This window comes from Monodelphis domestica, chromosome 4, assembly GCF_027887165.1.
Source record: "Monodelphis domestica isolate mMonDom1 chromosome 4, mMonDom1.pri, whole genome shotgun sequence".
Classification (NCBI taxonomy): Eukaryota; Metazoa; Chordata; class Mammalia; order Didelphimorphia; family Didelphidae; genus Monodelphis; species Monodelphis domestica.
The window spans coordinates 437,556,070-437,580,180 of record NC_077230.1 but is presented as its reverse complement, the minus strand read 5'-3'; the positions used below and the strand labels follow the sequence as shown (position 1 = coordinate 437,580,180).

The 24,111-nt window shown below is 56.6% G+C and overlaps 1 protein-coding gene across 1 annotated transcript; it reads right to left on the bottom strand.

Annotated features, from left to right (window-relative positions):
• Window positions 1-1,683: 1,683 nt before the first annotated feature.
• LOC100018825 (NACHT, LRR and PYD domains-containing protein 12) lies at window positions 1,684-23,722 on the bottom strand. The gene is made up of 10 exons (XM_007492254.2): window positions 23,437-23,722; window positions 22,968-23,060; window positions 16,807-18,499; window positions 15,750-15,920; window positions 13,351-13,521; window positions 13,099-13,269; window positions 10,591-10,761; window positions 7,583-7,753; window positions 3,756-3,926; window positions 1,684-3,515 (listed from the first exon to the last, which is right to left on the bottom strand). The coding sequence occupies exons 1-10, from the start codon at window positions 23,720-23,722 to the stop codon at window positions 3,428-3,430; spliced, it is 3,186 nt and encodes a 1,061-aa protein (XP_007492316.1). The 3' UTR covers window positions 1,684-3,427.
• Window positions 23,723-24,111: the final 389 nt, after the last annotated feature.

Here is a 24,111-nt window from a genome sequence, read left to right as displayed (position 1 = left end):
AGAGAGATGATGGGTGGATGATAGAAAGATGGATGGATGGATGGATGGATGGGTAATAGAGCAGAGAGATAGATGATGGGTGGATGATAGGTAGAAAGATGGATGGATGGATGGATGGGTAATAGAGCAGAGAGATAGATGATGGGTGGATGATAGGAAGAGATGGATGGATGATAGGTAGAAAGATGGATGGATGGATGGATGGATAACAGAGAGATGATGGGTGGATGATAGAAAGATGGATGGATGGATAGATAATAGAACAGAGAGATAGATGATGGGTGGATGATAGGTAGAAAGATGGATGGATGGATAATAGAGAGAGAGATAGATAATGGATGGATGATAGAAAGATGGATGGATAATAGAGCAGAGAAATAGATGATGGGTGGATGATAGGAAGAGATGGATGGATGATAGGTAGAAAGATGGATGGATAACAGAGAGAGATGATGGTCGAAAGATGGATGGATAGATTACAGAGAGATAGATAATGGATGGATGATAGAAAGATGGATGGATACTAGAGCAGAGAGATAGATGATGGGTGGATGATAGAAAGATGGATGGATGGATAGATAATAGAGCAGAGAGATAGATGGTGGGTGGATGATAGGTCGAAAGATAGTGGAGGGATGATAGGAAGAGATGGATAAATGGATGAGAGAGGCAGATGGATGGATGATAGAGATAGATAACAACAGATGAAGAGTTTATTAAATGCTTGCCACAGGTCAGGTTGGGAATACAATAGAATCAAATAAGAAATTGGTCCCTAACCTCAAGAAAGTTCACTCAATGGAGGCAACATACAGAAGGGAGATAAAAAAGGGGGTGGGGTGGGGAAGGTGCCCACAGAGGCAAGGTATGTAATAGTCTAGGGATTCGGGAGAGTCTGAGGGAGGAGGAGCATAGCTGGACACAGCCTCAGAGCAAGACCTCTCCAGTCAGAGGAAGGGGCTCCCCAGGGTGAGAAGACAGCTGGGCTGGAGGTGGAAAAATCTGAATGTGAGCTTTTGGGGAGTAGATGCAGCTTCTCTCTTTGCATCCCTGGCATAGACTAGGTGCTTAACAAATGCTTTTTCATTCATTCATTCACTCATTCACTCATTCACTCATTTTCAAACCTGGCCAGTCTAGTCATCTGGGCTCGAATGTACATATTTGCTATAAGAAAGGGTTTCTCCTTGCAGTGTGTGCGTGTGTCCAATGCAGGGGGTAGGAGGGAAGGAGAGGGTTGGTGGGTAATAATCGATAGGGAAAAGATCATCATTAAAGCATTTATCTAAACAAATAGGAAACAAGGAGTAGAGGGGGCCATTTTTGTTATTACTCTGCTAAACTTTTCAACTACACACCCAGAGTCCTTAACAAACTTTCCAGAAAAAGAGGCGGCTGGGTGACTCAATGGATAGAGAGCTAGGCCTAGTAATGGGAGGTCCTGAGTTCAAATCTGTCCACAGACACTTCCTAGCTGGGTGACCCTGGGCAGGTCACTTAACCCCCTCATTGCCTAGCCCTTACTGCTCTTCTGCCTTGGAACCAATCCTTGTCTTGACTCAAAGACAGAAGGGGAGGGTTTTAAAAAAACTATCCAGAGGGGAATCTCATTTCCTTAAATATTTTCCTGCTTCCTTGAAATGATTATGTTTGTATAACAAACTCGACTGCTACAAATAAGTCATGCTTTTAAGGACAGTATTTAATGGGGCAGCTAGGGGCACAGAGGATAGAGCTCTGGCTCCAACCCAGCCTCAGACACTTCCTAGCTGTGTGACCCTGGACAAGTCACTTTATCCTATTTGCCTCAGTTTCCTCATCTGGAGAAGGAAATGGCTAACCACTGCGGTATCTTCGCCAAGAAAATCCCCCCCAAAAAAGAAGGGATCACAAAGAGTCGGACTCCACTGAGATGGCCAAACAGTGACGACGAATGTCAAAGCAGAGGACTTTGTATTTGATCGTGGAGGCAATAGGGAACCACTGAAGTTGCCTGCGTAGGAGAATGACATGATCAGGCGGAGCTCTGAGATCATCACTTTGGCAGCTGAACGGTACTGGACGGAGTCGGGAGAGACGGGGCCGACAGACGCCTCCTCCCCCAGCCGGGTGCAGGGGGTGAGAAGGGATCCATCAAGGATGTGGGGATGGGGAGCAGTGGAGGGGCCCCGAGGCTGTAACCTGGCTCCTTTGACAGTAGGAGGGGGACAGTTCAACCCTGGCTGAGGCCTCGTCTGAACCGTCCATAGACTTGGCGCTCCAGGACAAGATGGAAAGTGGAGGACTGGAGGTGTGAAGGTGCGAGGCTTCGGTTAGAAGGCAGAGGAGACGGCCCGGAACGGGGGACCGCTTTGGCCTTGTCTAGAGCCCGGGGCCCATTAGCGGCCCTGCTGGATGGTGGGGGCCTGAGGACCAGAGCTGTAAAGGCTGCGACCTCTCGGTGCCGGAAGCCTGGCTGCCCCGGGCTTGCCCCCACTCTCTGCCTACCAGGTGTGAACCTCGTCTCTTCCCCAGGGCGCCGCGCCGGTCCCGTTTCCTCTCCTGCTGTTCGTGGGGTGCACTGGGGTCCGTGGCCGGATTCTCCGCTCTGTTCCAAGCTCTGAATTCCCTCAGGGCTGCCCCGGGTTCCCATGGTGCCTTGAGGCTGAGATGAGAGAGCGGGTAGAGTTCTTCCTAGTTAGGCCGACAATGGTGACGCCAGCCCTGGAAGCTCACTAAGTATTGATGTGGGAGGCCAAGTGGAGCCGCAGACGCGGCTTCCATTCCTGCGCCACTTACGTGACTCCTGGGCTTCTCCCTCCTTAAGAAGAGAGGGCTGGACGGAGGCCCCCAAAGGTCCTCTCTCCCTCTTCTCTTTGGGCCTTGGATCTCTGTCCAGCCAGGCCTTACAGGAACTCCGAGGCCCTTCTGGCCCTCACAGTGTGAGGCTGTGGCTGGAATCGCAGACATTTCCTGCTGATGGCAGACATCCCAGGCTAGGCGGATTCAGGAAGGCGACTCTGCCCCGGACCCCGGCGGGACTTCCTGATGCGGAGAGCTGTGCCTGGGCCGGAATGTGGCCTCCAAACCGGAAGGAGGGTCGTTGAGGGCAGGTTCACCCCTGGAGGCTCAGAGCTGGAACGTCGGAGATCCTCCGGTCCAGTCTCTTTGGGACAGACTCTCCAGGCCAGAAGGGGGCTCGGGGGACGCCGCCTCCTTCGAAACCCTTCGGATTCGCAGTGATCTCCAAGCCCATCTTGTCCGCCATCGGACCCACGACGGGACTCTCGGGAGTGGCAGTGCCTGCAAGGGGGGCTCATCCAGTGTTTCCTGATCAAAGGAGAGAAAATTTGGGGAGCCCGGGCTGTGCGATGGGGTCCGGTGCTATCAGAGTCGGGCCCTGACTTCCCTCGTGTGGGGCGCTGGCGCCATCCCTGGCCAGAGCCCCTCAGGAGCCGATGTCGAGGTGCGGCTTAGACCCTCGGAGGGCGGCCAGGGCCTGCTGGGTGCCGTCGGTCAGTTCTGTCCCAAACAACCTAGAGAGACACAAAGGGGTGAGCCACTGACGCACGCCCTCCCCGCCTCCGCTCTGCTGACGTCTCTGGGGGACATTCTTGAAGAAACTGCCCGTCCGAGTGACCGGATGGAAGGGCCAGAGCCACCTCCGCCGGAGAGCCGGGCTCCCCGCGACCCCCGAGGCAACCCCAGGGCAGCAGCTGCGAAGGGCTTCTGGGACCCCATCCTCAAACCAGCCCCCCGGACGCCCGGGCTCTCACCACAGCGTCCGCAGCCTGCAGCTGGCCTGGCTCAGCCTCTGGCACAGAAGTTGCACCCCTGCGTCCCCCAGAGCGTTGTTGGTGAGGTACAGCTCCCGCAAGGTCTGGTTGGCGCCCAGGGCAGAGGCGAGGTCCCTGCAGGCGGCCCCCGACAGGCAGCAGCTGTCCAGCCTGCCAAGGGCACAGGGAGAAGAGCTCGCAGGCCCCGCCGGACCCTTCTCTAAGCCGCCCCCCCTCCCCAACCGCCTGGGGTCTCGGTGGGTCGGGCAGTGCGAGATCTGATCCCGGGCCTCCCGCTCCGGCTGCCTCTGCGCAGAAAAGGCCCCACAGCCAGAGCCACCAGGTGCAGGGAAGCAGCCCCGAGGCTCCAGACGGCTCTGCGAGTTCCAATCCAACCTCGGGCCCTTGGGAACCCTGTGACCCTGGGCAAAGGCTTCACCCTGCTGTACAAACGATCTGGGGAAGGAAGGGGCCGACTGGCCAGGATCTGCTAAGAACAGCCAAGAGGGTGGCAGGGCCAGGCCCGGCCCCCAGCAGCTGAGGACACCAGGCCGGGCACTGAGCCCCCCCGGCTGGGCACTGAGCCCCCCCGGCCGGGCACTGAGCCCCCCGGCCGGGCACTGAGCCCCCCAGCGGCTGAGGGCATCAGGCCGGGCACTGAGCCCCCCCGGCCGGGCACTGAGCCCCCCAGGCCGGGCACTGAGCCCCCCAGAGCCAGGCCCGGCCCCCAGTGGCTGAGGGCACCAGGCCGGGCACTGAGCCCCCCCGGCCAGGCACTGAGCCCCCCGGCCGGGCACTGAGCCCCCCAGGCCGGGCACTGAGCCCCCCAGTGCCAGGCCCAGCCCCCAGCAGCTGAGGACATCAGGCCGGGCACTGAGCCCCCCTGGCCGGGCACTGAGCCCCCCAGCGGCTGAGGGCATCAGGCCGGGCACTGAGCCTCCCCGGCCAGGCACTGAGCCCCCCAGCCAGGCACTGAGCCCCCCCCCCGGCCGAGCACTGAGCCCCCCTGACCAGTCACTGAGCCCCCCCGGCCGGGCACTGAGCCCCCCAGAGCCAGGCCCAGCCCCCAGCGGCTGAGGACATCAGGCTGGGCACTGAGCCCCCTTGACCAGTCACTGAGCCCCCCTGGCTGGGCACTGAGCCCCCCAGTGGCTGAGGACATCAGGCCGGGCACTGAGCCCCCCTGGCTGGGCACTGAGCCCCCCAGCCAGGCACTGAGCCCCCCAGCCAGGCACTGAGCCCCCCAGGCCGGGCACTGAACCTCCCAGCACCAGGCCCAGCCCCCAGCAGCTGAGGAGCGTACATGCGCGGCGCAGCGCGAGAGGAGGAGCGGCCCAGGACAAGGACTTCGGGACCCCCCCCCCCCCCCCCGATTACTCGGCATTTTGTTTTACTGCAAGCAGTGGAGGGAGAGGAGAAAAGGGCCAGAAAGGCCCCCAAGCCTGTCCCTGCATGTGGGGCCCCACTGGAGCTGGCTCCGTCTCCTTGATACCATAAAGGGGCTCCGAGTTGTAGCCGCTTTGCCCAAGGCCCCGACACTGCACACTCTTATCCCAGAGATGCCAAGATTCGCCTGCACCGATGCAGAGTCAGGGCACAGCAGTGGAGTGCCCAATCACCCGGACCCTCCGGAGGACGCGCTGCTCCGCCCTTTTACTTTGCTTGGCTGGGTCGGCCCACGATTCTGTTCACCGGGTGGCTAATGTGGAGATGTGTTTTGTGGGCCTCCACATGGGCCGTCTATAGCAAATGGCTGCCCTCCGGAGGAGGTGGGCAGGGAGGAAGGGAAGGAGAGAATCTGGAACTCCAGTTTTTACAAACGCATGTACCCTTCCGAGCGTGTGACCCTGGGCAAGTCACTTAACCCCAGCTTACTCTTCTGCCTTGGAAAGATTCCTCAGTGTGGATTCGAAGACAGAAGGTTTAGAAAAACGACGGAATGTTTAAAAGGGTTTTTACATGCAATTGGGAAAAGTTTAAGCATAAAAATTAAACCAAAAAAAGGCAATTCCAGCCCTTGACTCGCCAGGACTCGGGTTGGCACAGACATCCTTGACAGGCCACCAGGTGGCAGCAACACCCCAGAGAGCTTGAAAATGGAAGGTAGGAAGTGGAAAAGAGGCAGGAAGCAGAGGGACCTGGGAGTCTGGTCCAGTGAACAGAATGAAGATAGTGATGTTCACAAGTCAGGGCACTAACCGCAGGACTGTAGAGCTGGAAAGGCCCTGAAGTTCCCCTAGGGCCCCTGAGCATTGCCTGAAAAGGATCTGGCGGTTGTAGTGGTCCCCAAGCTCAACAGGAGCCCACCGTGCCAGCTGGCCAGGCACCGAGCCCGGGTCTGGCCGCCACATTTCGGGGACCAGCTTGATAAGCATCCACTGAAGAGTGGCCAGTTCGTACCAAATGGGGACTAATCCCGGGCACTGGAGGCCAGAAACTCTCAGAGGCGCAGCTGGGACAAGGCCTGGACTCCTTCCCGTGGGCTCGGAGGACAGAACAGAGAAGCGGAGCCCATTGGAGGGGGCTGGGCTGGGGGCAAGAGCAGAGACGAGGAGCTCCCACTCCCAGGCTCCACCCAAAGGTAGGGCAATGGCTGCCAGCAGGTGCTGCGGAGAGGCCGGCGTGGCTCCCGTCGGGCCGGCGTGACTTCTAGCAGGCAGAAATGCCCTGCCGGGGTCAGCTTCCTCAGACGAGGCCCTTCCACCACACATGCAGGGTTCGGACTCCAGAGGCCGCGGGCTCCAATTCCACCACAGACGCTTATGTCCTATGGTGTGACCTCGCAGCTATCACTAAGCCTCCCCTTGCCTCGGTTTCCTCATCTAGAAAGCCAGGGAGGTTGTTCTCAAGGGCTTCTGCGGCCCCCTCCAGCTCCTTCCGTTCTAACTCGAGATAGCTTTAGCTTCAGAAAAGGGCGCCCCAGAGAATGGGAACTGGCCCACGAATGCCAAGCCCCGGAGGACTCGCCCAGCTCATGTCGGCTGGCCCAGCATCTTTTCTCAACCCTTACCTTCTGTCTTAGAATCAATCCTGAGTTCCAGGGCAGAAGAGCGGCAGGGGCTAGGCAATGGAGACTTGTGCAGGGTCACACAGTTAGGAAGTGTCTGAGGATAGATTTGAACCCAGGACCTTCCGTCTCTGGGCCTGGCTTTCAGGCCATGGAGCCACCTGCCTGCCCCACCGTCTTCCTCTTAAAGAGAAGGAAATAGAGACCCAAAAGGAGCCCCATGATCTGGCCTTAGGGCTTCAATGGGCCCTAGATTCGGCTGCTACTCACTAGCTCGGGGTCTTGGTTGTCGCGTCTTGTCTCTGAGCTTTGGTTTCCTCCTCTGTCCAAGGAGGGCCAGAGTCGCTGATTTAAGGGTCCTTCCCAGCTGGGGGGGAACCTTAGAACTATTCAGCCAAGAGCAGCCTTAGAACAGAGCCCGTCAGGGTGCCCAAGTAGCTCCGTGGATAGATTGTCGGCCTAGAGACAGAAGGGCCTGGGTTCCGATGTGGTCCCAGGCACTTCCCAGCTGGGTGACCCTGGGCAAGTCACTTGACCCCCATTGCCTAGCCCTTGCCACTCTTCTGCCTTGGAGCCAATCCCTAGTATCGATCCTAAGCCAGAAGGAAAGTGCCTTTAAAAAGGGAACCTAGAAGAAGGGACCTTCGGCCACAGAAAGTGGGAGTCGTGGGGTGGGGGGGATCTTAGACCACGGCACCTTAGAGCTGGAGAAGGCGAGGCAGAGAAGGCCAGAAGCAGGAGAGACGGTGCAGTTCGCGCAGCCCAAGGAAAGTTCTCCCACGAACCGCCCCAACCTGCCCCCCAAATCCAGGCAACTCACCACAGCTTTTGCAGCTTACAGGTGGGGTGCTGCAGACCCTCACAGAGCAGATGCACCCCCATGTCTTCGAGGTCGTTGAAACTCACATCCAGGGCCTTGAGGTGAACGTTGGACTGGAGGGTGGTGGACAAAGCCTCACAGGAGACAAAGGTAAGGCGGCAGATGCCCAACCTGGAAGGCACAGACACTGAGGGAGGCCCCGAGAAAGGCAAGAAGAAGTAACAGAAGGGAGAGAGACGTGCCGCTCCTTGCCTCTGCGGAGCAATTAAATGCATTTGGAGGCACACTCAGAATCATCCAGGATGGTGAAAGGAAGAAGAGATGAAGAGGGGCTGCGGCCGCCCCTCTTCAGGGTACCCCAAGTTTCATTGACCTGACCATAATGCCAGAAAGGCGCGAGAGGGAGTGGCAGCTTCCCAGGAATCACCAAATCTGATGACTCCTCTCATTCTTTGGCCTCAGCCCAGCCACCTAGAACAGAGCCTGGACGTTGGCTGAAGCTCAGTTTCATCTCCATCTCCAGATTCTCTCCTTCCCATCTCTTCCTCTGCCCTCCTTTGGAAAACACAAAAAATAAAACCCATCCCAAACCGTGGCTGAGAGAAACCAGGTCCCACACTGCCCACGGCCGTGGCCAAGGTGTCTCACTGTGCACTTTGAATCCATCACCTCCCATCAGGCAGAGCGTAGGAGCGCAACTGTGTAGAGATCTGGACAAAAGGGGTACCAACAGAAGGAATCTAGAAACCTTCGCTAAGACTTCTGAAGCATGGGGCAAGTCACTAAAGGCGGTAAAAGTAGAGGTGAGAGCAGTGAGATTGGCCTTTCTCTAAACGTGCCTCCTGTAGAAGGTAGCATTTTAGCTGAGATCAAGGAGGCCAGGGGGATCTCTTGCTGAATAGCGGCACCTGTCCACTCAGTAAACGTAAGAGAGATTACTTGGGTCTGTGTTGATGAACCTATGGCACGTGTGCTAGAGCGTGCCAGAGGGGGCTGCTCTCTTCCTCCTCTCCACCACCCATGAGGACATTTTTCATCACCCACCCCTCTGCCCAGCAGCCCAATGGGAATACTTCCTCCCTCCCCTGGCTAGGGCAAACTGAGGGCGGGGTTCACATGTGGTGTGAGGATTGCAGTCAGGGTACTCAGTCTTTAAAAGGTTCACTATCACTGAATTGGGTTCTTTCTTCTTCATGTGCAGCTTGAAACTCCAATTACTCTTTCTTGGATTTACTTTGGAAAAAGTGGGGAGAATATCTCCTTGAAACCACTCTGTTCCTCCAGCTGCAACAGTGACTGCCCACAAATGGCTCTGAGCACCCATGCTGCTCATCTAAATCAGACTGAGAGGGGGCCTCCAGTCCCTGGCTGCCTCTTCTACTTTGTATTTCTTGCCCTGGACACAGGTAACTGACCCAGGATTCTGCACTAGCTGTTCCGTCTTGACAGGAATTTCAGGAGTTCAGATCATGAGGATCATTTCCCAGTAGGAGATGATTCCTGACACTACTCTAGCCATTCTCAGGGGAGAAGATGACCATGGACACAGCAGGATGAGTCATGCCTGGATGGCCAGGAAATAGAGACCTTGAGTAAGTTACTCAAATAGTGTAGGGCTAAAGTGTGAAGTCTCACTGTTTATTACTTCTTAATTGGGGGCATGGAAGAGAAGAGCAGGGGAAAGCATTTGGCTCAGTAGAACAAAATATAGCTTCTCTCCCAACAAGATATTTTCCATGCATGTGTTATGGTCAGTCAATGAATCATTAAGTGCTCACCGTTTTTCAGGCAATGATTTCTTGACAAATACAACAACAGAGATAAATTTATCCAATGAGTGAGCGCCTAATCATTAATGCCAATGCACCCATAAAATAGAAGATGGAAACCCATCCACGGCTCAGTGAGAAGCCCAATCAAAGAAAGATTCTAAGTGAATGGGATGTTCCTCCAGATATTCCTGTTTGTGGATGACATTGGGCCGATTGTGCCAAGTCCTAAAATGCTTCAGACTCTAGATGCGATTTATAATTACAAAGTTCAACTTAACAAGCCAGGCACACAGAAGAAGCTAAGTGGAGGAAGGAGGTCCATTTTCCAGACCACAGAGTAGGTCTAACATACCAACCATCTTAGACATACACTTCAGAAGTCCAGCAAGCTAGATCCAGCACTGAATAAGAGGGAGCTCAAAGAGACCTCAAAAGTCACCAACTTCAAACCCATAATTTTACAGAGAAGAAAACTAAGTCATGGGAAGGTCAAGTAAATTGAGAGGAAAGGGTCATAAGTCAAGGTCAAGCCAAGGTCCTTAGTCACCAAATCTTACTCTTCAGGCCTCACCATAATACTTCCTTTAGCTCTTAGGCTTACAAGGCTTTCAATTCCCCCCAAACTCTTCCTATTAACATGCATGTTTTTCTAAATGCATAATATGAAATATTTTGGATTCTGGGGAATCAACATTGCCTACATGGCAATAAAAGAACACATGGTGGATGTAATTTGGTTTTGGCATATTACCCAGTGGCAGTGTGGTCTGGTGGATATCTCATTAGACTTAAGAGTCAGGAAAATTTGGTGTATTGGGCCATGAGCTGAGAGGGTTTATGTGAGAGTCCCTTGGCAGTATAGATGCCAGCAATGTGGAGCAGTTATTGGAGGCTGCTGTGCCAATGTGTTCTTATACCAGCTATCTGAGGCAATCCTGGTATGATTCTACCCTGACCAGGAGAGCAGTGGCCAAGCAGGCCCATGAACCCCCAAACAGAGCAAGGTTGTAGACACCAGACCCTTCATGACTTGGCAGGATGGAGAGTGCACTGGGCTTGGATTTAGAGCTCAATGACTGGTTCTAATGCTGAGTTTTCTTGTAGAGAGAATGCTCGGCTGGAAGGAGGTGGTAGGGAAGTTGGCCTAAATGAAACTTAAGGCACTTTCCTCCTCTGAGAGTTTGCTGTGAGGTGGCTGAAGAGGCTTCTCCAAAATGGAAGATGGCAGATACTCACCGCAGCGTGTGCAGTTGGCTCTTAGAATGGCACAATCCCTCACAGAGGGACGTCACCCCCGCATCTCCCAGGTCGTTTAAACTGAGGTCCAGCTCAGTCAGGCTCTGGTTGGTGCTGAGGACGGAGGACAGGTTCTGACAGGCAGCGGGTGTCAGATGGCAGATCTTTAACCTAGAGGAAACCACTGAAGGTTTGGCTTCCCGATTGTGTGCACAGTCCTTCTCTTTTCTCTCCGCCCTTCTGTGGTGGTCCCATTCACTCCTGCCTCCAGCCCTCCCATGGCTAACGCCCTACAGAACATCTCTACCAGGATGGCTTACCAGCATCCTAAAGGCAACACCCTTCTCCCCCTCTGTCTTTGCATCCTCCAGATCTTGGGAACTTGCTAACCATCCTCCTACTTGGACCTAATCCTCGTAGTTCTGTAACTCCCCCTAGTGGACTCTGTGGTCAAGTCACCTCCAAATCTCTCCCTCCTCTCCATTCTTCCTTCCTTCCACAATCATCATCTGCTCATATCCCTCCTTTGGGCAGAAATCTTTATAAGCTTCTAATGTTCTCTTGAGAAAGGTTCAATCTCCTTTTGCTTGGCATTCCAGGCCCTCCCCAGTGGGTGCCACTTTACATTTCTATTCCTTTTCCATATTCTGATCTTCCATATGCCTTATATTCCAGCTGGCCCTGAAGACTTGTCTCCCCAATGCCCCCTACTCTCCGCTGCCTCCAGAGTTTTGTTTATGTTCCGCAGGACTGGAAAGTCTTTCTGCCCCATCTTCCACTTGGAGCCCCTAGCTCCCAGCAGCATGCAGGCAGAAGGCTAAATTTGGAGGGTTCCGATCTTCTATTTGGATCTGCAAGAAATCTTGGAGACCATCTATTCCAGCTTCTTCATTGTACAGATAAGGAACCTAGAGTCCCAAAGATAGTGAACTGCAGGGGAGGCAGCCTTTGAACCCAAGTGTTCTGGCTCCAGATCCAGACCTTTGACACTGAATTATGGCGCCTCCACTTACACGTCCCTTCCCCTCTTTAGGTCTCACTTCCCCATCTGTAAAATGAGCAAACTCCATGACTCCTAGTCTGGGAGCCTACAACCTGTAAACAAATCAGGACAATGGAGACAGTAGAAAGCAGTCAGGGAAGGCTTCCTGGAGGAGACAGCATCTGAGCTGAGCTTCACAATAAAACTAGAAGCCCTGGAGACAGAGATGGGGAGGTGACACCTAGGAATGGGAGATGGGGTATGCAAATCCCCCGAGGCAGGAGATGGAGTGAAAGGGGAAAGGGCTTTGGATTTGGAATCAGAGGGCCTAGGACTGAATCTCACCCAGCTTTCCTATTACTACCTTGGCCTGGTTACTTCCCCTCTGAGGTTTCAGGTTCTTCATCTAGAAAATGAGAGAGTTGGCTGAGACGGCTCTTGGTCCCCCCTCACTCTCAACCTGAAGTCGGGCCCATCCCAGACTGGACCATGGAGGACGCCTATTCGTGAAGCGGAGAAGTAAGAAAAAAGCTGGAAAGGTGAGGGCAGTTGGGTTGTGGGGGCCCTTGAGTGCCAGGAGGGGCAGTTTCGAGTTTGTCCCAGAGAGAGTAGGGATCCCCTGAAGGCTTTAGAGGAGGGGAGTGATGCAGGCAGAGTAGAGGCTGGCCTGGAGAGGGGAAGGGCCAGGAGCTGGGAGACCAAGGAGGGTGCTACGAGAATTGATCAAAATGTAAATTTTAAAAAGAAAACCTGATATAATTAAAAAAAACAAAACAAAACCCTGGCCTTCTGTCTTGGAGTCCATACTGAGTACTGGTTCCAAGGCCAAAGGGCGGTTAGGGGTAGGAAATGGGACTGAAGTGACTTGCCCAGGGTCACGCAGCTGGGAAGGGTCTGAGGCCAGGTTTGGACCCAGGACCTCCCGTCTCCAGGCCTGACTCTCCATCCATTGAACATAAGCTTGAGGAGTCCATACTCTAGCCCCCTCACCCAGGGGAAGCCGGGGCAGGGAGATAAAAAACAAATGCCGGGTAAAAGGGGCAAAAGGCACAGAGCCCAACGAAACTTGGTAGAGACGGAAAGAGGTGCCCGAGCGGACCCACGAGAAAACCTGGAATTCTGGGGGGTGGAAGAGAGGAGGGAGTGCCTTCGAGGCCTGGAGATCAGCCAGGGCAAGTGCCCAGAGGTGGGAGATGGATAGTTGTGGTGGTGGAAGCCGGCTGGAGGTTGAATGATGGTTGGGCCAGGTGGGGATTTCCCCACAGAGGAGTGCGGCAGTCCCTTGGGCCTCCCTAAGCTGGTGACTCAGGGACTGACCTCAGAGCTCAGGGGGGGGGGTGTCTGAGGGGGAAGGTACCAAGCAGAGTGGAAATGACGCCCACAGCTGTTACAGAAACCCAACCAGGCCCAGGCGCCTTCCTGGGGGCCCAGCCCAGCGGCCTTCCATTGCGGGGGACACTGAGGCAGGGCAGGCCCCTGGGCTCCTCCTGGGGAATTCCTCCAGATGGAAGCCAAGCCGGACTTACCACAGCGTCTGCAGCTTACAGGCAGAGTGGCCGAGCCCAGGACACAGGAGCTGCAGCCCCGACTCCCCCAGCGCGTTGCCGGTCAGATCCAGCTCCGCTAAGTGCTGGCTGGTGCTCAGAACCTTGGAGAGCTCCTGGCAAGCTTCTCCATCCACGTGACAGCGCCTCAACCTGGCGGGGAGAGAGACCCTGAGGGGCCTGGAAACTGGGAGGGGAGAGCCCCGCCCCCGCCCACCTGGGGGCGGGGCTTACTGCAGCATCTGGAGGCGGCACCTGGGGTGGAGGAGCCCCCCGGCCAGCAGCCGCACGCCCGCCGCTCCCAGGACGTTCCTGCTCAGGTCCAGCCGGATCAGGTTCGGATTGGTCACGAGGGCGGCCGCGATATCCTGGCAGGCCGCGGCCGAGATCCGGCACCGCTTCAGCCTGGAGGAGGAAGGGAGAGGGAGGCACTGGTAGAGCCCCTACACCAGACGCTCATCCGGGCCCAGCGGAAGGTTCCGGCAGAGGCACCCTTCCACAAACACCGAAGTGCCTACTGTGTGCAGGGCCCCCCCGACCCAGTGGGAAGGCCGACAAGGCAGGGAGCCGCCCTTGCTTGGCAGACTCGAGCAGTGGCGCCCCTGTGTGCCATACTAGGATCAGAGGGCGCTTTCGGACACCCCAGCCTGCCGATCAGGCCCATTTAACAACCAACAACGCGGAGGCAGTGACTTGGTCAAGGCCACCCATCTAGGGCAGAATCTGAACTCACAACTTCTGGCCTCCAAGTGCTCCACGCACCACTTCACTGCCTCACCCCTCGCCACGGAGCCAGGCTGCCTCAATAGGAGTGAGATCAGGGAGGACAGGAGGAGTGGCTGGAAGAGCCACGGAGAGGCCGAGAGCAAAAGACAGGGCAGCCCAGAAGGGGGAAAGGCTGGAAGGCAGGAGGTGGAAGGCCAGTGAGGAAAACATGGGCCCCGAGAGACCGAAGCCCATAGTGGAGGCCGGGCAGTCGGGGTAAGATGGCCGCGGTGCCGGGAGCCGGACTGGACTCCTCAGAGAGCGCGTTCTGTCCCAGAAGCCACTGAAGGCCACAGGGAAGGGCGCAGCCCTGGACTGGCTGAACAGAGCCCCCGAGCCCCCTGTGTAAGTTCCCAGAATGCCAGAGGAGGGATGACCTCCTGGGCCGCATCCTTCACGAGCTTGTTTCTCCTCTTGCTTGGCGGCCTGCCCTGTCTGCTTGCTTCTAGTTGAAGGCTTGGGCCTGCCTCGACCTTCCCAACACGTGCACACTCTCCCTCCAGTCCATTTTTCATCCAAAGCAAGAGAAGCTGGTGTTTTTGCACAGGTCTCGAAGCCCTTCCGTGGCTCCTAATTGTCTCCTGACCCAAGTTCAGCCATCTCCTCCCTCTGCCCTGAGTATTCCGTTTCACCCCTCCATCCCGTCCCTCCCCGGTCCCGTCCTGTCCCGTCCCTCCCCGGTCCTGTCCCATCTCGCCCCGGTCCCGTCCTGTCCCGTCTCGCCCCGGTCCCGTCCCATCTCGCCCCCGTCCCGTCCCGTCCCGTCTCGCCCTGTCCCGCCCCATCCCGTCTCACCCTGGTCCGGTCCGGTCCCGTCCCGTCCCTCCCCGGTCCTATCCCATCTCGGCCCGGTCCCGTCTCGGCCTGGTCCCGTGTGCTCCTCAGACTCCAGCCAGACCACCTAACTTGCTGTGTAATCCCCAGACCCGCTCCTGCGTCTCCGGCCCAGAGGGGCCTCCCTTCCCTCAAACCCTCCTCTGGATGCTCTCAGGCCCCGGCTTTCCCCGCTCAGTCCTCCTCCAGGGTCTTCTCTTCTCTGAGGGGCTACTCTGGGGAGGGCAGGGAGCAGACGTTCCCAGCCTGCTTCTGCCCCTGGGCGCCTCCTCCACCCATGCTGAAGCAGCTTTCTGGAGCGCCCCAAGGGCCTGCAGGGGGGATCTGCATGGCCCCCAAAGGGCACATCCTGCCCACTCTGCTGCTGGACAGCTCCCGCAGTCCAAGAACTCTCCTAGGAAGCCCAATCCATCATCTCTTCCCTTCCCCCTGGAGCCCTTCCCAACCAACCCTTGCTCATCCCGGGTCTCTTCCTCTCCCTTCCATCCTGGTGCATGGAATTGGTCAGCCTTTTGTCTCCCCCGTTGGGTGGGGAGCTCCCTGGGGCCCTCTTGGTATCCCCAGCACTTAGCGCAGTGCCTGACGCCGAGTAGGCACCTCGGCAGTGTCTATGGACTGACTTCCTTGGTCAGGTAAGCCCTGGATCACTGCTTGGTTAATGGAGGATGATGGGGGCTGGAAGGGGCCTCCGGTGTCGCCCGGTTCTCCCCTCCTCTTATAGAGGAGCGTGAGGCAGCGCCCCAAACCCCCCAGGGATCTGGGATCCCCGACTTTCAGAGACGGAAGGGACCTCAGGGGTCATCCCGCTTCATGCCCTCGTTCACCATGGAGGAAGCTGAGGTCAGAGAGGGGAAGTGATTCGGAACAGACTAGAACCTGGGGCTTGCGTGCGTGCGTGCGTGCGTGGAGTGGAAGCCCGTCCCGTCCCCCACGGATCCTGGCTGACAGAGGACACCCCGTTTGCCAGGCCTCCCCCCTCCTTTCTGGAGCTGCTCGGGCGGCGGTTCTAAGCTGGGGGACCTCGGTGTCCTCACCGCAGGTTCTGGAGCTGGCAGTTGGGATGTCGGAGCCCCTGGCACAGCAGCCTCACTCCGCGGTCGCCCAGGGCATTGCGGTACAGGACCAGCTCTACGAGGTTGCGGTTGGTGCTGAGGGCAGCAGCGAGATGCTCACAGTAGGTCTCCGGCAGGATGTTCTTCTCCGACCTAGGAGGGAACGAGGAGGCACAGGCTGAGGCTTGGGAGGTGGGAAGTCATCGGAGGCAACCCGGAGGACTCGTTTGGGGTGGCGATGCTGTCGCCAGGGTGTGGGCTCAGGGGACATCCCTGCCCAGGAAGAGGCTCAGGCGTGGGCTCAGCAGGATGCCCTGCACGTAGGAAATGCTCATTCACACACTGGAGCCCGTCCAACCGTCTCTGCCCTCGGTGGATGCGATGGTGGAACCCGGCCGTATCGACCGGCTCTTTTTCCCTAGTTGCCCCGGGGAGGGGCTGGATGGGGTGAGCCTGACGTGGGGTCCCTCAAAAGGACAGCTCATCCCAGGGACGACGGGGTGACAGCCCTGGGCCCAAGCTCCCAGGGAGAACCCAAGAGGACCCGCGCCACGTCGTGGAGCTGGGAGGGCCCTTACAGATCGCCAGATCCGGCCTTCTTCCAGCCAGGCCGCTAGCACTTGTTAAACAGCCGAGAAGCGTCTGAACTCGCACCTGAGCCCGGCCTTCCGGGCCTGGTGCTCCGTCCTCTGGGACACCTGGCTGCCCCCTACATTCTTTTCCATGAGGATCGAACCCAAAGGGTCCCCCTGGAGGCACAGCGCCAGGACCAGCCGTCCCTGGCACCCGGCCCGCTTCTTCTGTTTCCATAGAAGAGCTGCCCCGGCCGGAGTTGGGGCAGGATCCGCCGTGTGACGTCCTCCTGCTACCACCCAGGGTGCCCGGCCTCTCGGGGACAACCTCGTAACCTAATGGACCCCCCTAAAAGCGAGGGCTCGCCAGGCTGGCCCGAGAGGGGATGCCACCCTGTCCCGGCACAGTGAGGACAGACGTGCCCCCTCGCCCTCTGGGTCTGCAGGCGCCCCCGGTTAGCACTCACGGCTTCAGAGGCTGGTTCTGGGGTCCCTCCGCTCCCTCTGGCTCTTGCTCCCCGTCGGCACTGAACGGGGCGCTGCACAGGTGCACCACGAGGGCGCTCCAGCAGTTCCTCACGCAGAAAGAGGAGGCCACGTGCTCCATCTTGGTGGCCATCTCGCTGACCACGACCACCTGGAAGTAGTCCAGCGCCCTCTGGATGAAGTCCTCCTCCTGAATCTCGTAGAGGCACGTGAAGAGCTCCAGGGCGCCCCGCTGCAGGGTGGAGCCTTCGCTCCTGGCCTTGGCCCGGATCCATCGCAGCAGGTCCCTCTTGGTCCTCGGAGAGATCCTCCACCCGAGCCGCCGGTCCAGGTAGCCGCGCGTCTCCTCGTTGAGGAGCCCGAAGAGGAAGCGCACGGCGAGCGCCAGGGAGCTCCTCTCACACTTGGCGTAGTGGTCCAGGAGCCCGGTGAGGCCGGCCGGAGAGGCCCCGAGCTCCCCCTCCAGGGCGTAGAACATGGCGGCGAAGAACTCCTGGAAGCTCAGGTGGATGAAGCTGTAGTATCTCTCGCGCTGGATGTCTTTGTGGAAGACGTTCATGTTGAGGAAGGCCGACACGTGGGCCGCCTCCAGGCCGTGCCTGCGCAGCTCGTCTTCGTCGAAGAGGATCCGCTGGCGCCAGAGGCCGGCGGCCGCCAGGGAACAGAGGCCCCTGAGGCTGGGGGGCGGCTGGGCCCGGGAGCCCCCCGCCTTGGGCTGCAGCAGGCTCAGCAGATAGAACATGTAGACGGCCGTGGTGGTCTTGGAGGTGTGCGGGAAGGGCCGGCCCACGTCCAGCTGCTGCTTGAGGCAGGTGCACACGATCCAGCACATCATCGGCACGAAGCACAGGGTGAAGAGAGGCTCGTTGTCGCGCACCACAGCCAAGCCCTGCCGCGCCTGCTCCTCGTTCCCGAAGAACTTGTAGAAGTACTCCTGGCGCTGAGCCTCGGAGAAGCCCAGGATCTCCACGTGCCGGGGGTGCTCCAGCAGGTGGCGCAGGGTCTCCAGCGTGGTGGGCCTCGTGGTGATCAGCACCGACCGCTCGGGAAGCAGCTTCCTGGTGAGCAGACAGCTCAGGAGGGCCTCCACCGGCCTCCTCTCGCCCTGCCGCAGGCAGCAGCAGTCCGTGGGCTCGTGAAAGAAAGGCTGCAGCTCGTCGAAGCCGTCGATGATGAAGAGGAGCCTTTCCGGGACTCGGACGATCTCAGAAATGGGCACGTTCCTCTCCGGCCAGCACAAGGAAATCAGGTCTTCCAGGCTCCTCTCCCGCACCTGGTTCATCTCGCGGCAGTTCACGTAGAAGAGGTAGTCGAAGCGGTCCGAGTACAGGTGCCCCTCGGCCCAGTCCAGCATGACCTTCTGGGCCAGGATGGACTTCCCGATCCCGGCGGCCCCCTGCAGGACCACGGAGTGGGGCGCCTCCGGCCTCTCCTCATCGGGCTCGAATAAGGTCTCTATGTGGATGGGGCTGGCCCGCTGGTCCAGGCACAGAGCATGCTGCCGCCCCAAGGCCAGGAGCTCGCGCTGGGCTCTGATCAGGGTGGCGTGTTCCTTCACCAGGAGCAGCCGCGTGTATCTCTGGCTGAGGTTCACAAGCTCTCCCAGGCGGGCGTTCCTGTCCTCGATGAAGCGGTATTTGCGCCGGACGTGTTCGCGGTATGTTTCCTGGGGATCTGGCAAAAGGGACAAAGGGATCATTGGACGTTTATTCAGCAGCCAGTCCTTGCTGATTAGAAGGCCCGGGATCACCCCGAGAGGGAACAGCCCCGAGTCGGAAAGCTACGGGTGCAGGGCCCCACCTGACCGTTTTAGGGAGCCACCAAGTGTTCCCAATCACACAGACAGACTGTCCAAGGCGGGACTCGAACCAAGCATCCCTGACCCCAAGGCCGACTACAACCTCTCCTTGTTTATTCTGAATGACACAGAATAGAATCTCAGGGCAGGAAGGAAGGTGGGACCCAGGGAGGGAAGGAGATGAAGTATTTCTTTAGAGCTTACTATGTGCCAAGCACAGTGCTAAGAACTTTACTGCTACCATTATCTCCTTTGATCTTCACAGCAACGCCTGGATACTGTAATTATTCCCATTTTAGAAAAGGTCTCAAGCAGGATTTGAACTCAGGACTCCAGGCCCAGTGCTCTATCTACTGTGCCACCTAGCTGCCAAACTTCTGTAACCATCTTTTCTAATCTGAACCAGAACAAGAATATTGGACCTGAGAAATGGTCCCCCAGATTTTACTTGAAGAATCCCAATAATAAGGCACTCACCACCTCTAGAAGCAGCCTGTCCCCTCCCGGGGAGTTGTGACTGTGGGAAAGTACAGAGGTCCATCCAGTGGCCTCTCTCAGGACCCAGGGTCTCTCTACCCAAGTGAGGTTAAATGCTCTCTGCTCAAGGTAGGTTAAATGAGATGAGACACACCGTGCATTCAGCCCACATATGCAGGCACCGCACACAGTGCTCTGCCATAGTACTGTGGTACGTTTATTATATAGGTTTTTGGTACACACACATAATCAACTCTCTACGTGTATGACATTCTACATTCTGATTGGATATTATCAAATCATCTAAACAACACTCTTGTGATGTTACTACTACTACTAAGAATTCTGTGATCATTTACTAGGTATGATTAATGTGAATAAAGCCATGCGTAGGTTAGTAGCCCTTGACCTGCTGAGAGGATCATTGTGCTCTTGGCCAGCTTTCACTATCCATCATAATTGCTTGGGAGATGAACAACAATACATCTTCTAAGTGTGAGGACTTTAGGTAGACCAATTTTGGGGTTTTCCTCAATTTACAAGTTCTGTTTTTCTTCTGTTACTTTGAAGTGCCTAGCAACAACAAATTCATTTGAGTGTGGTAACTGTAGGACAAGATTCATTATAGTACTCAACCTTTCAGTTGGTGTTTATTGTAGGGGCTTGGAGCATATCTCCTACTTGAGAAAGGAGGGGTCATGGACAATAATCTTTGGGCTTTTATTCTGTAACTGCAATCTTTTTGGGGTAATAACCTTAAAGTAGGGTATATAGTTATTGATCCTATAAGTATTTGCTCTCATGTCATTTCTCCTGTATTGGGGAGAGAATAATAATCATAACAAGTCCACTAATTGGGAAAATTTGGGGAAAGAAATCACACAGGGGGATCAGCAGGGGGCCATCATTCTGGGGTCTGCTTTGTTGACCTTCCTTCCTTGGACTGTGACCTGGTTGATCAGTCAAGGTATGATGGCCTCCGGCAAGAAAGTTCTTCCTGTGATCCAGCCTAAATGGGTGTCTTCTACTTCTTCCCTTTGTTTTCCATGCCATCCTCTGAGGCCAAACAGAATGAGTTAGACCCATCCTCCATAGGGGAGCCCTCAAAATACTCAAAGCCAGCTATATTGTTCTTCCCGGATCTTCTCTTCTCCAAGGGAAACACCCCCAGTGTCTTCCATTCCCAATTCACTGTTGCTTTAGACAAATCTCTGCTCTACATCTTATCTTTGTGGAGTTGATTTGTCCTCAGAAGAAGCAAGTGGTTACCCACATTTAGAGCCATCTCCATCCCAGTGCTCTTGGGGGCAATTGGCACCCAACTGTGGTAAAGCCTTCGGGGCTTGGATCAGTCTGATTGGCCATAGATGTGTTTTGGACCATCTGACCTTGGCCCATCTTCGCAATGAACAAAGTGGTCTTATCTCATCCCCCAGGAATCTGTGAGCCTGGCTGCTCTGCTTTGAAGCACTGTTATCTTGAGCAGAGCATTGCCGTGACTTACCTTTTTGTTACCTTTCATGAGACCCCAGTGGCGCTGGCCTCCTTGCTCTTCCTTTCCCAAGAGGCTTTTTCCTGGCCAGTCCCAATTGCTCTCAGTTCTGTTGCCTTCCTTCTTTCCATTGGTTATTTATCCTATTTCTCTTGACTCTGTCTGGTTTCTCCATAGTTATTTCTGTTTTGTTTTCCCATCAGGCCATGAGCTCCTCTAGGGCAGGGGCTGCCTTTTGCTCCCCTTTTTTCCTGTTGTTCTTCACTTGTGTCTGACTCTTCATGACCCTATTTGGGGGTTTCTTGGCCATGGTTTGCCATTCCCTTTCCCAGTTCATTCTACAGATGAGGAAACTAAGTATATATGTATGTGCTAAGTGTCTGTTCCAAGGCAGAAGGCCAGTAAGGGCTGGCCAAACAGGGTGAAATGAATTACCCAGGGTCACATGGCAAGTGAGGCTCCGAGGCTAGATTTGAACTCAAAAAGATGAGTCTCCCTGACCCTAGGCCCCGGCACTCTAGCCACTGCACCACCCAGCTTTCTTGTTGATGGTCCCTAATAACTTGCTCATTCCACATAGCCAACCCCACAGACCTACTGTGTCTCCCCAACCCATCTCCACTGGTTTTTATGTTGTTCAGCGCTTCTGGTCCTCCCGCCAGTTTGGCGCCTTCTCCAAGTTCCACCCAAACTGTAAGTGTCTCCCAAGGGACTGTCCTGGGCTTTCTTCCCTCCTCTTTCTGCAGCCATTACCCAACAACTAGACATGCTTGTCCCCAATGGGACAGCCACCAAGGGTAGATGTTCAGGGCCAAAACAACTCACGAAGACCCTGCCACAAGGACGTATAAGGGTTAGGATTCCTGTGTGTAAAGGGAAGACCCAACTCCTTCTGAGATTCCTTCCTGTTCTAAATCTAGAACCCACAACCTCCAGGATCTCTGATCTCCTGTCCCCTCGGCTCTCTTCCAGCTTTGGAACCCGACAAGAAGGTTCCAGGAATCAGAAGGGCCTCGGAGGGCAGCTGATCCCTTCAGCCTCTCCCTGCCCAGGACTACCATTTTCAAAGCCCTTGAGGCATTTGGCGGCATACTCTGGTGATATTTGAATTCTCTTCTATCCCCAAATTTCCCAGGGCTGGGAGGGTCCTCAAAGGTTTTGAAGCCCGCCTGTCTCTGAACAAGAGTCCCCTTTGACATCTCTGCCAAGCAACCTACTGGAAACCTTCCAGTGATGGGAAGCTCCCCACCACTGCTCCACCCCGGGACAGCTCCGATTGAGAAAACTCTTCCTTCTACCCTGGCCAAGATCCACCCATGACTGGGGAGGACAGCGGCCCAGCCTCCCCCACCAGCCTCCTTTTCCTGGGTTCCTCCATCATCATCATCTTCCTCCTTTTCCCATTCCCACTGGGGCCTGTAGGCCCTGACGCTATTGGCTGAACATTGCAACATCCCCTTCTCCATTTCAACAGATGTTACCGCCAGATGTTTCAATACCGGCCCGGAGGCCCCCTCTGAAGGGACCAGAGGGGGAAGGGACGGGGTCTTTTCAGGATCAGCCCAAAGGGGCCTGAAGGGCTTTGTCGTCCATCCAACGCTCTCCTTTGACATTTGACAGAAGAGGAAACTGGGGGAAAGGACTTGCCCAAGAGGGTGCAGCACAGAAGCGTCCCCTCGGCTCTAACCACATCCTTTGACAAGGGAGTAAACTGAGGCTGGGGGGTGCAGAAAGAAGCTGCCTCTGAATCAGAAAAAGGAAGTCCTGCAAATCTCTGGGAGATCTGCTCCAATGCCGTCACCCCTGCAGCTCAGGGCCGAGGAAGCCACAAAATCCCTTCTGGCTTTTGTTCAGTTTTAGAAAAGGGAACTTCTCACAAATCATCAGGCTGGCGGAGGCCTGGAGGTGGGTGGCCATCTCTCCCACCTTCCCTGCTGGAGTCTACACCGAGGGTATCTTGTCCTACTCACCCAGAGCTGGGGTCCCCCCTTCCCCAGGCATGGGGCCTGTGTCCTACTGTACCCCTGGGATCCCCCACATGCAGCTGGCCCTGCCCTGCAGATGCCATCTGAACCCAGGGCTTCCTGGCCCCATTTCCAACATTGCGCCCCATCAGACATCTCTGCTCCTGGGCGGAATGTGGGGTGAGGCCCTGGGCCTCGGATTCTCTGGCAAAATGGAGAAACTGGACAAGAGGGCCTCTCCTCTGCGCCCTCACGCCTGAGGTGCAGCCCCTGCCCAAGCCAGTCTCCACACGGCGCCCAGGAACACACCGATGGAGGTTCGCCAGCCAGAGAGAGGGAGGGGAGGAGACGGGCAGGACCTGACTGGCTGGCTGGAGGGGGGACCAGGGTCTGCGGCTCCCGACGGCTCACCTTTGCTTGGGGCTCCCGGACAGGCCCCGGCCAAGCTTCCAGACACTCGCCTGCAGGAGTCCAAGGCAATGAGCTCCAAGGAGCGTGGGGCATCTGGAACGGGAAGAGACGCGGGTCTGTGTGGAGACTGAGCGTGCTCGCTGGTCAGGGTCACCCCCTCCTGGGCCCCCCAGCCTCCGCTAAGGCTCCCCACTCCCTCCAGAGGTGGCCCATTCTCCTCTTAGAGAGCTCCAGGGGCTGGAAGCCCATTGCTGCTGCTGAGCCATCTCTATGCCTCTCCCACCCGTGGCTGGATGCGTCTAAGCCTGTTTCCATAGAGCCGACCTTGGCAGGAACCCCAGCATTGCTGAGTCCGATCCCTTAGAATTTCAGAGGGGGAAACTGAGGCAGGTCCAGAGAAGGCATGGTGAGCCCTGGGCAGAGCAGTGCCTCCCGGGTCCCAGGCCAGGCCTTCCTTCTCCATCCTTACCCCTCACCAGAGGCTCTTGGCATCCTCGCTCCCACAGGTCCTTCCTGTTGATGCGGTTGAAGACGCGAAGGGCCAGTTCCCAGGCCTCGGCAGGGCCCCATTGGGCCACCAGGATCTTGGCCAGGTCCAGGGGTCCTGCCTTCTCCATTCGGCCCCGGGGCACCCTCTCCTCACCCTCCCTCTCAGCCTCCAGGCCCAGGTACATCTTGAACTTGCTCAGCTCCCCACACTCCAACTCTTCCAGGTAGGTCACCAGGCAACAGAGAATGGTATCCGCCATGTCCATTGGCAGGGGCTGGGCTGAGTCTGGGGAGAAGCCCCTGGGCCTGGCCTGAGGAAGGCTCCAGAGCTCAGGGGCCAGCAGTGTGTCCAGGGTCACCCGCTGCCTGGCCTGGCCCTAGAAGGTGCCGGAGGGGGCACTGCTCGGACATAGGGAGCTGCAACACACAGAGGGACGGGGAGGGAGAGGAAGCAGCCCAGAGACAGAGATGGGGACAGCCAGAGAGAGAAAGAGGAAGCGGGCAGCCAGCTGGGGGAAACAGAGCGACAGAAGGAGAAAAAAGAAGGCTGGAAGCAAACTGAGGGACAGAAAGCAAAATAAAGGGGGACACAGAGGGAGGACAGAAGGGAACCGAGAGACAGACGGAGAGCCGGAGGGAGAGAAGAAGAGGGACA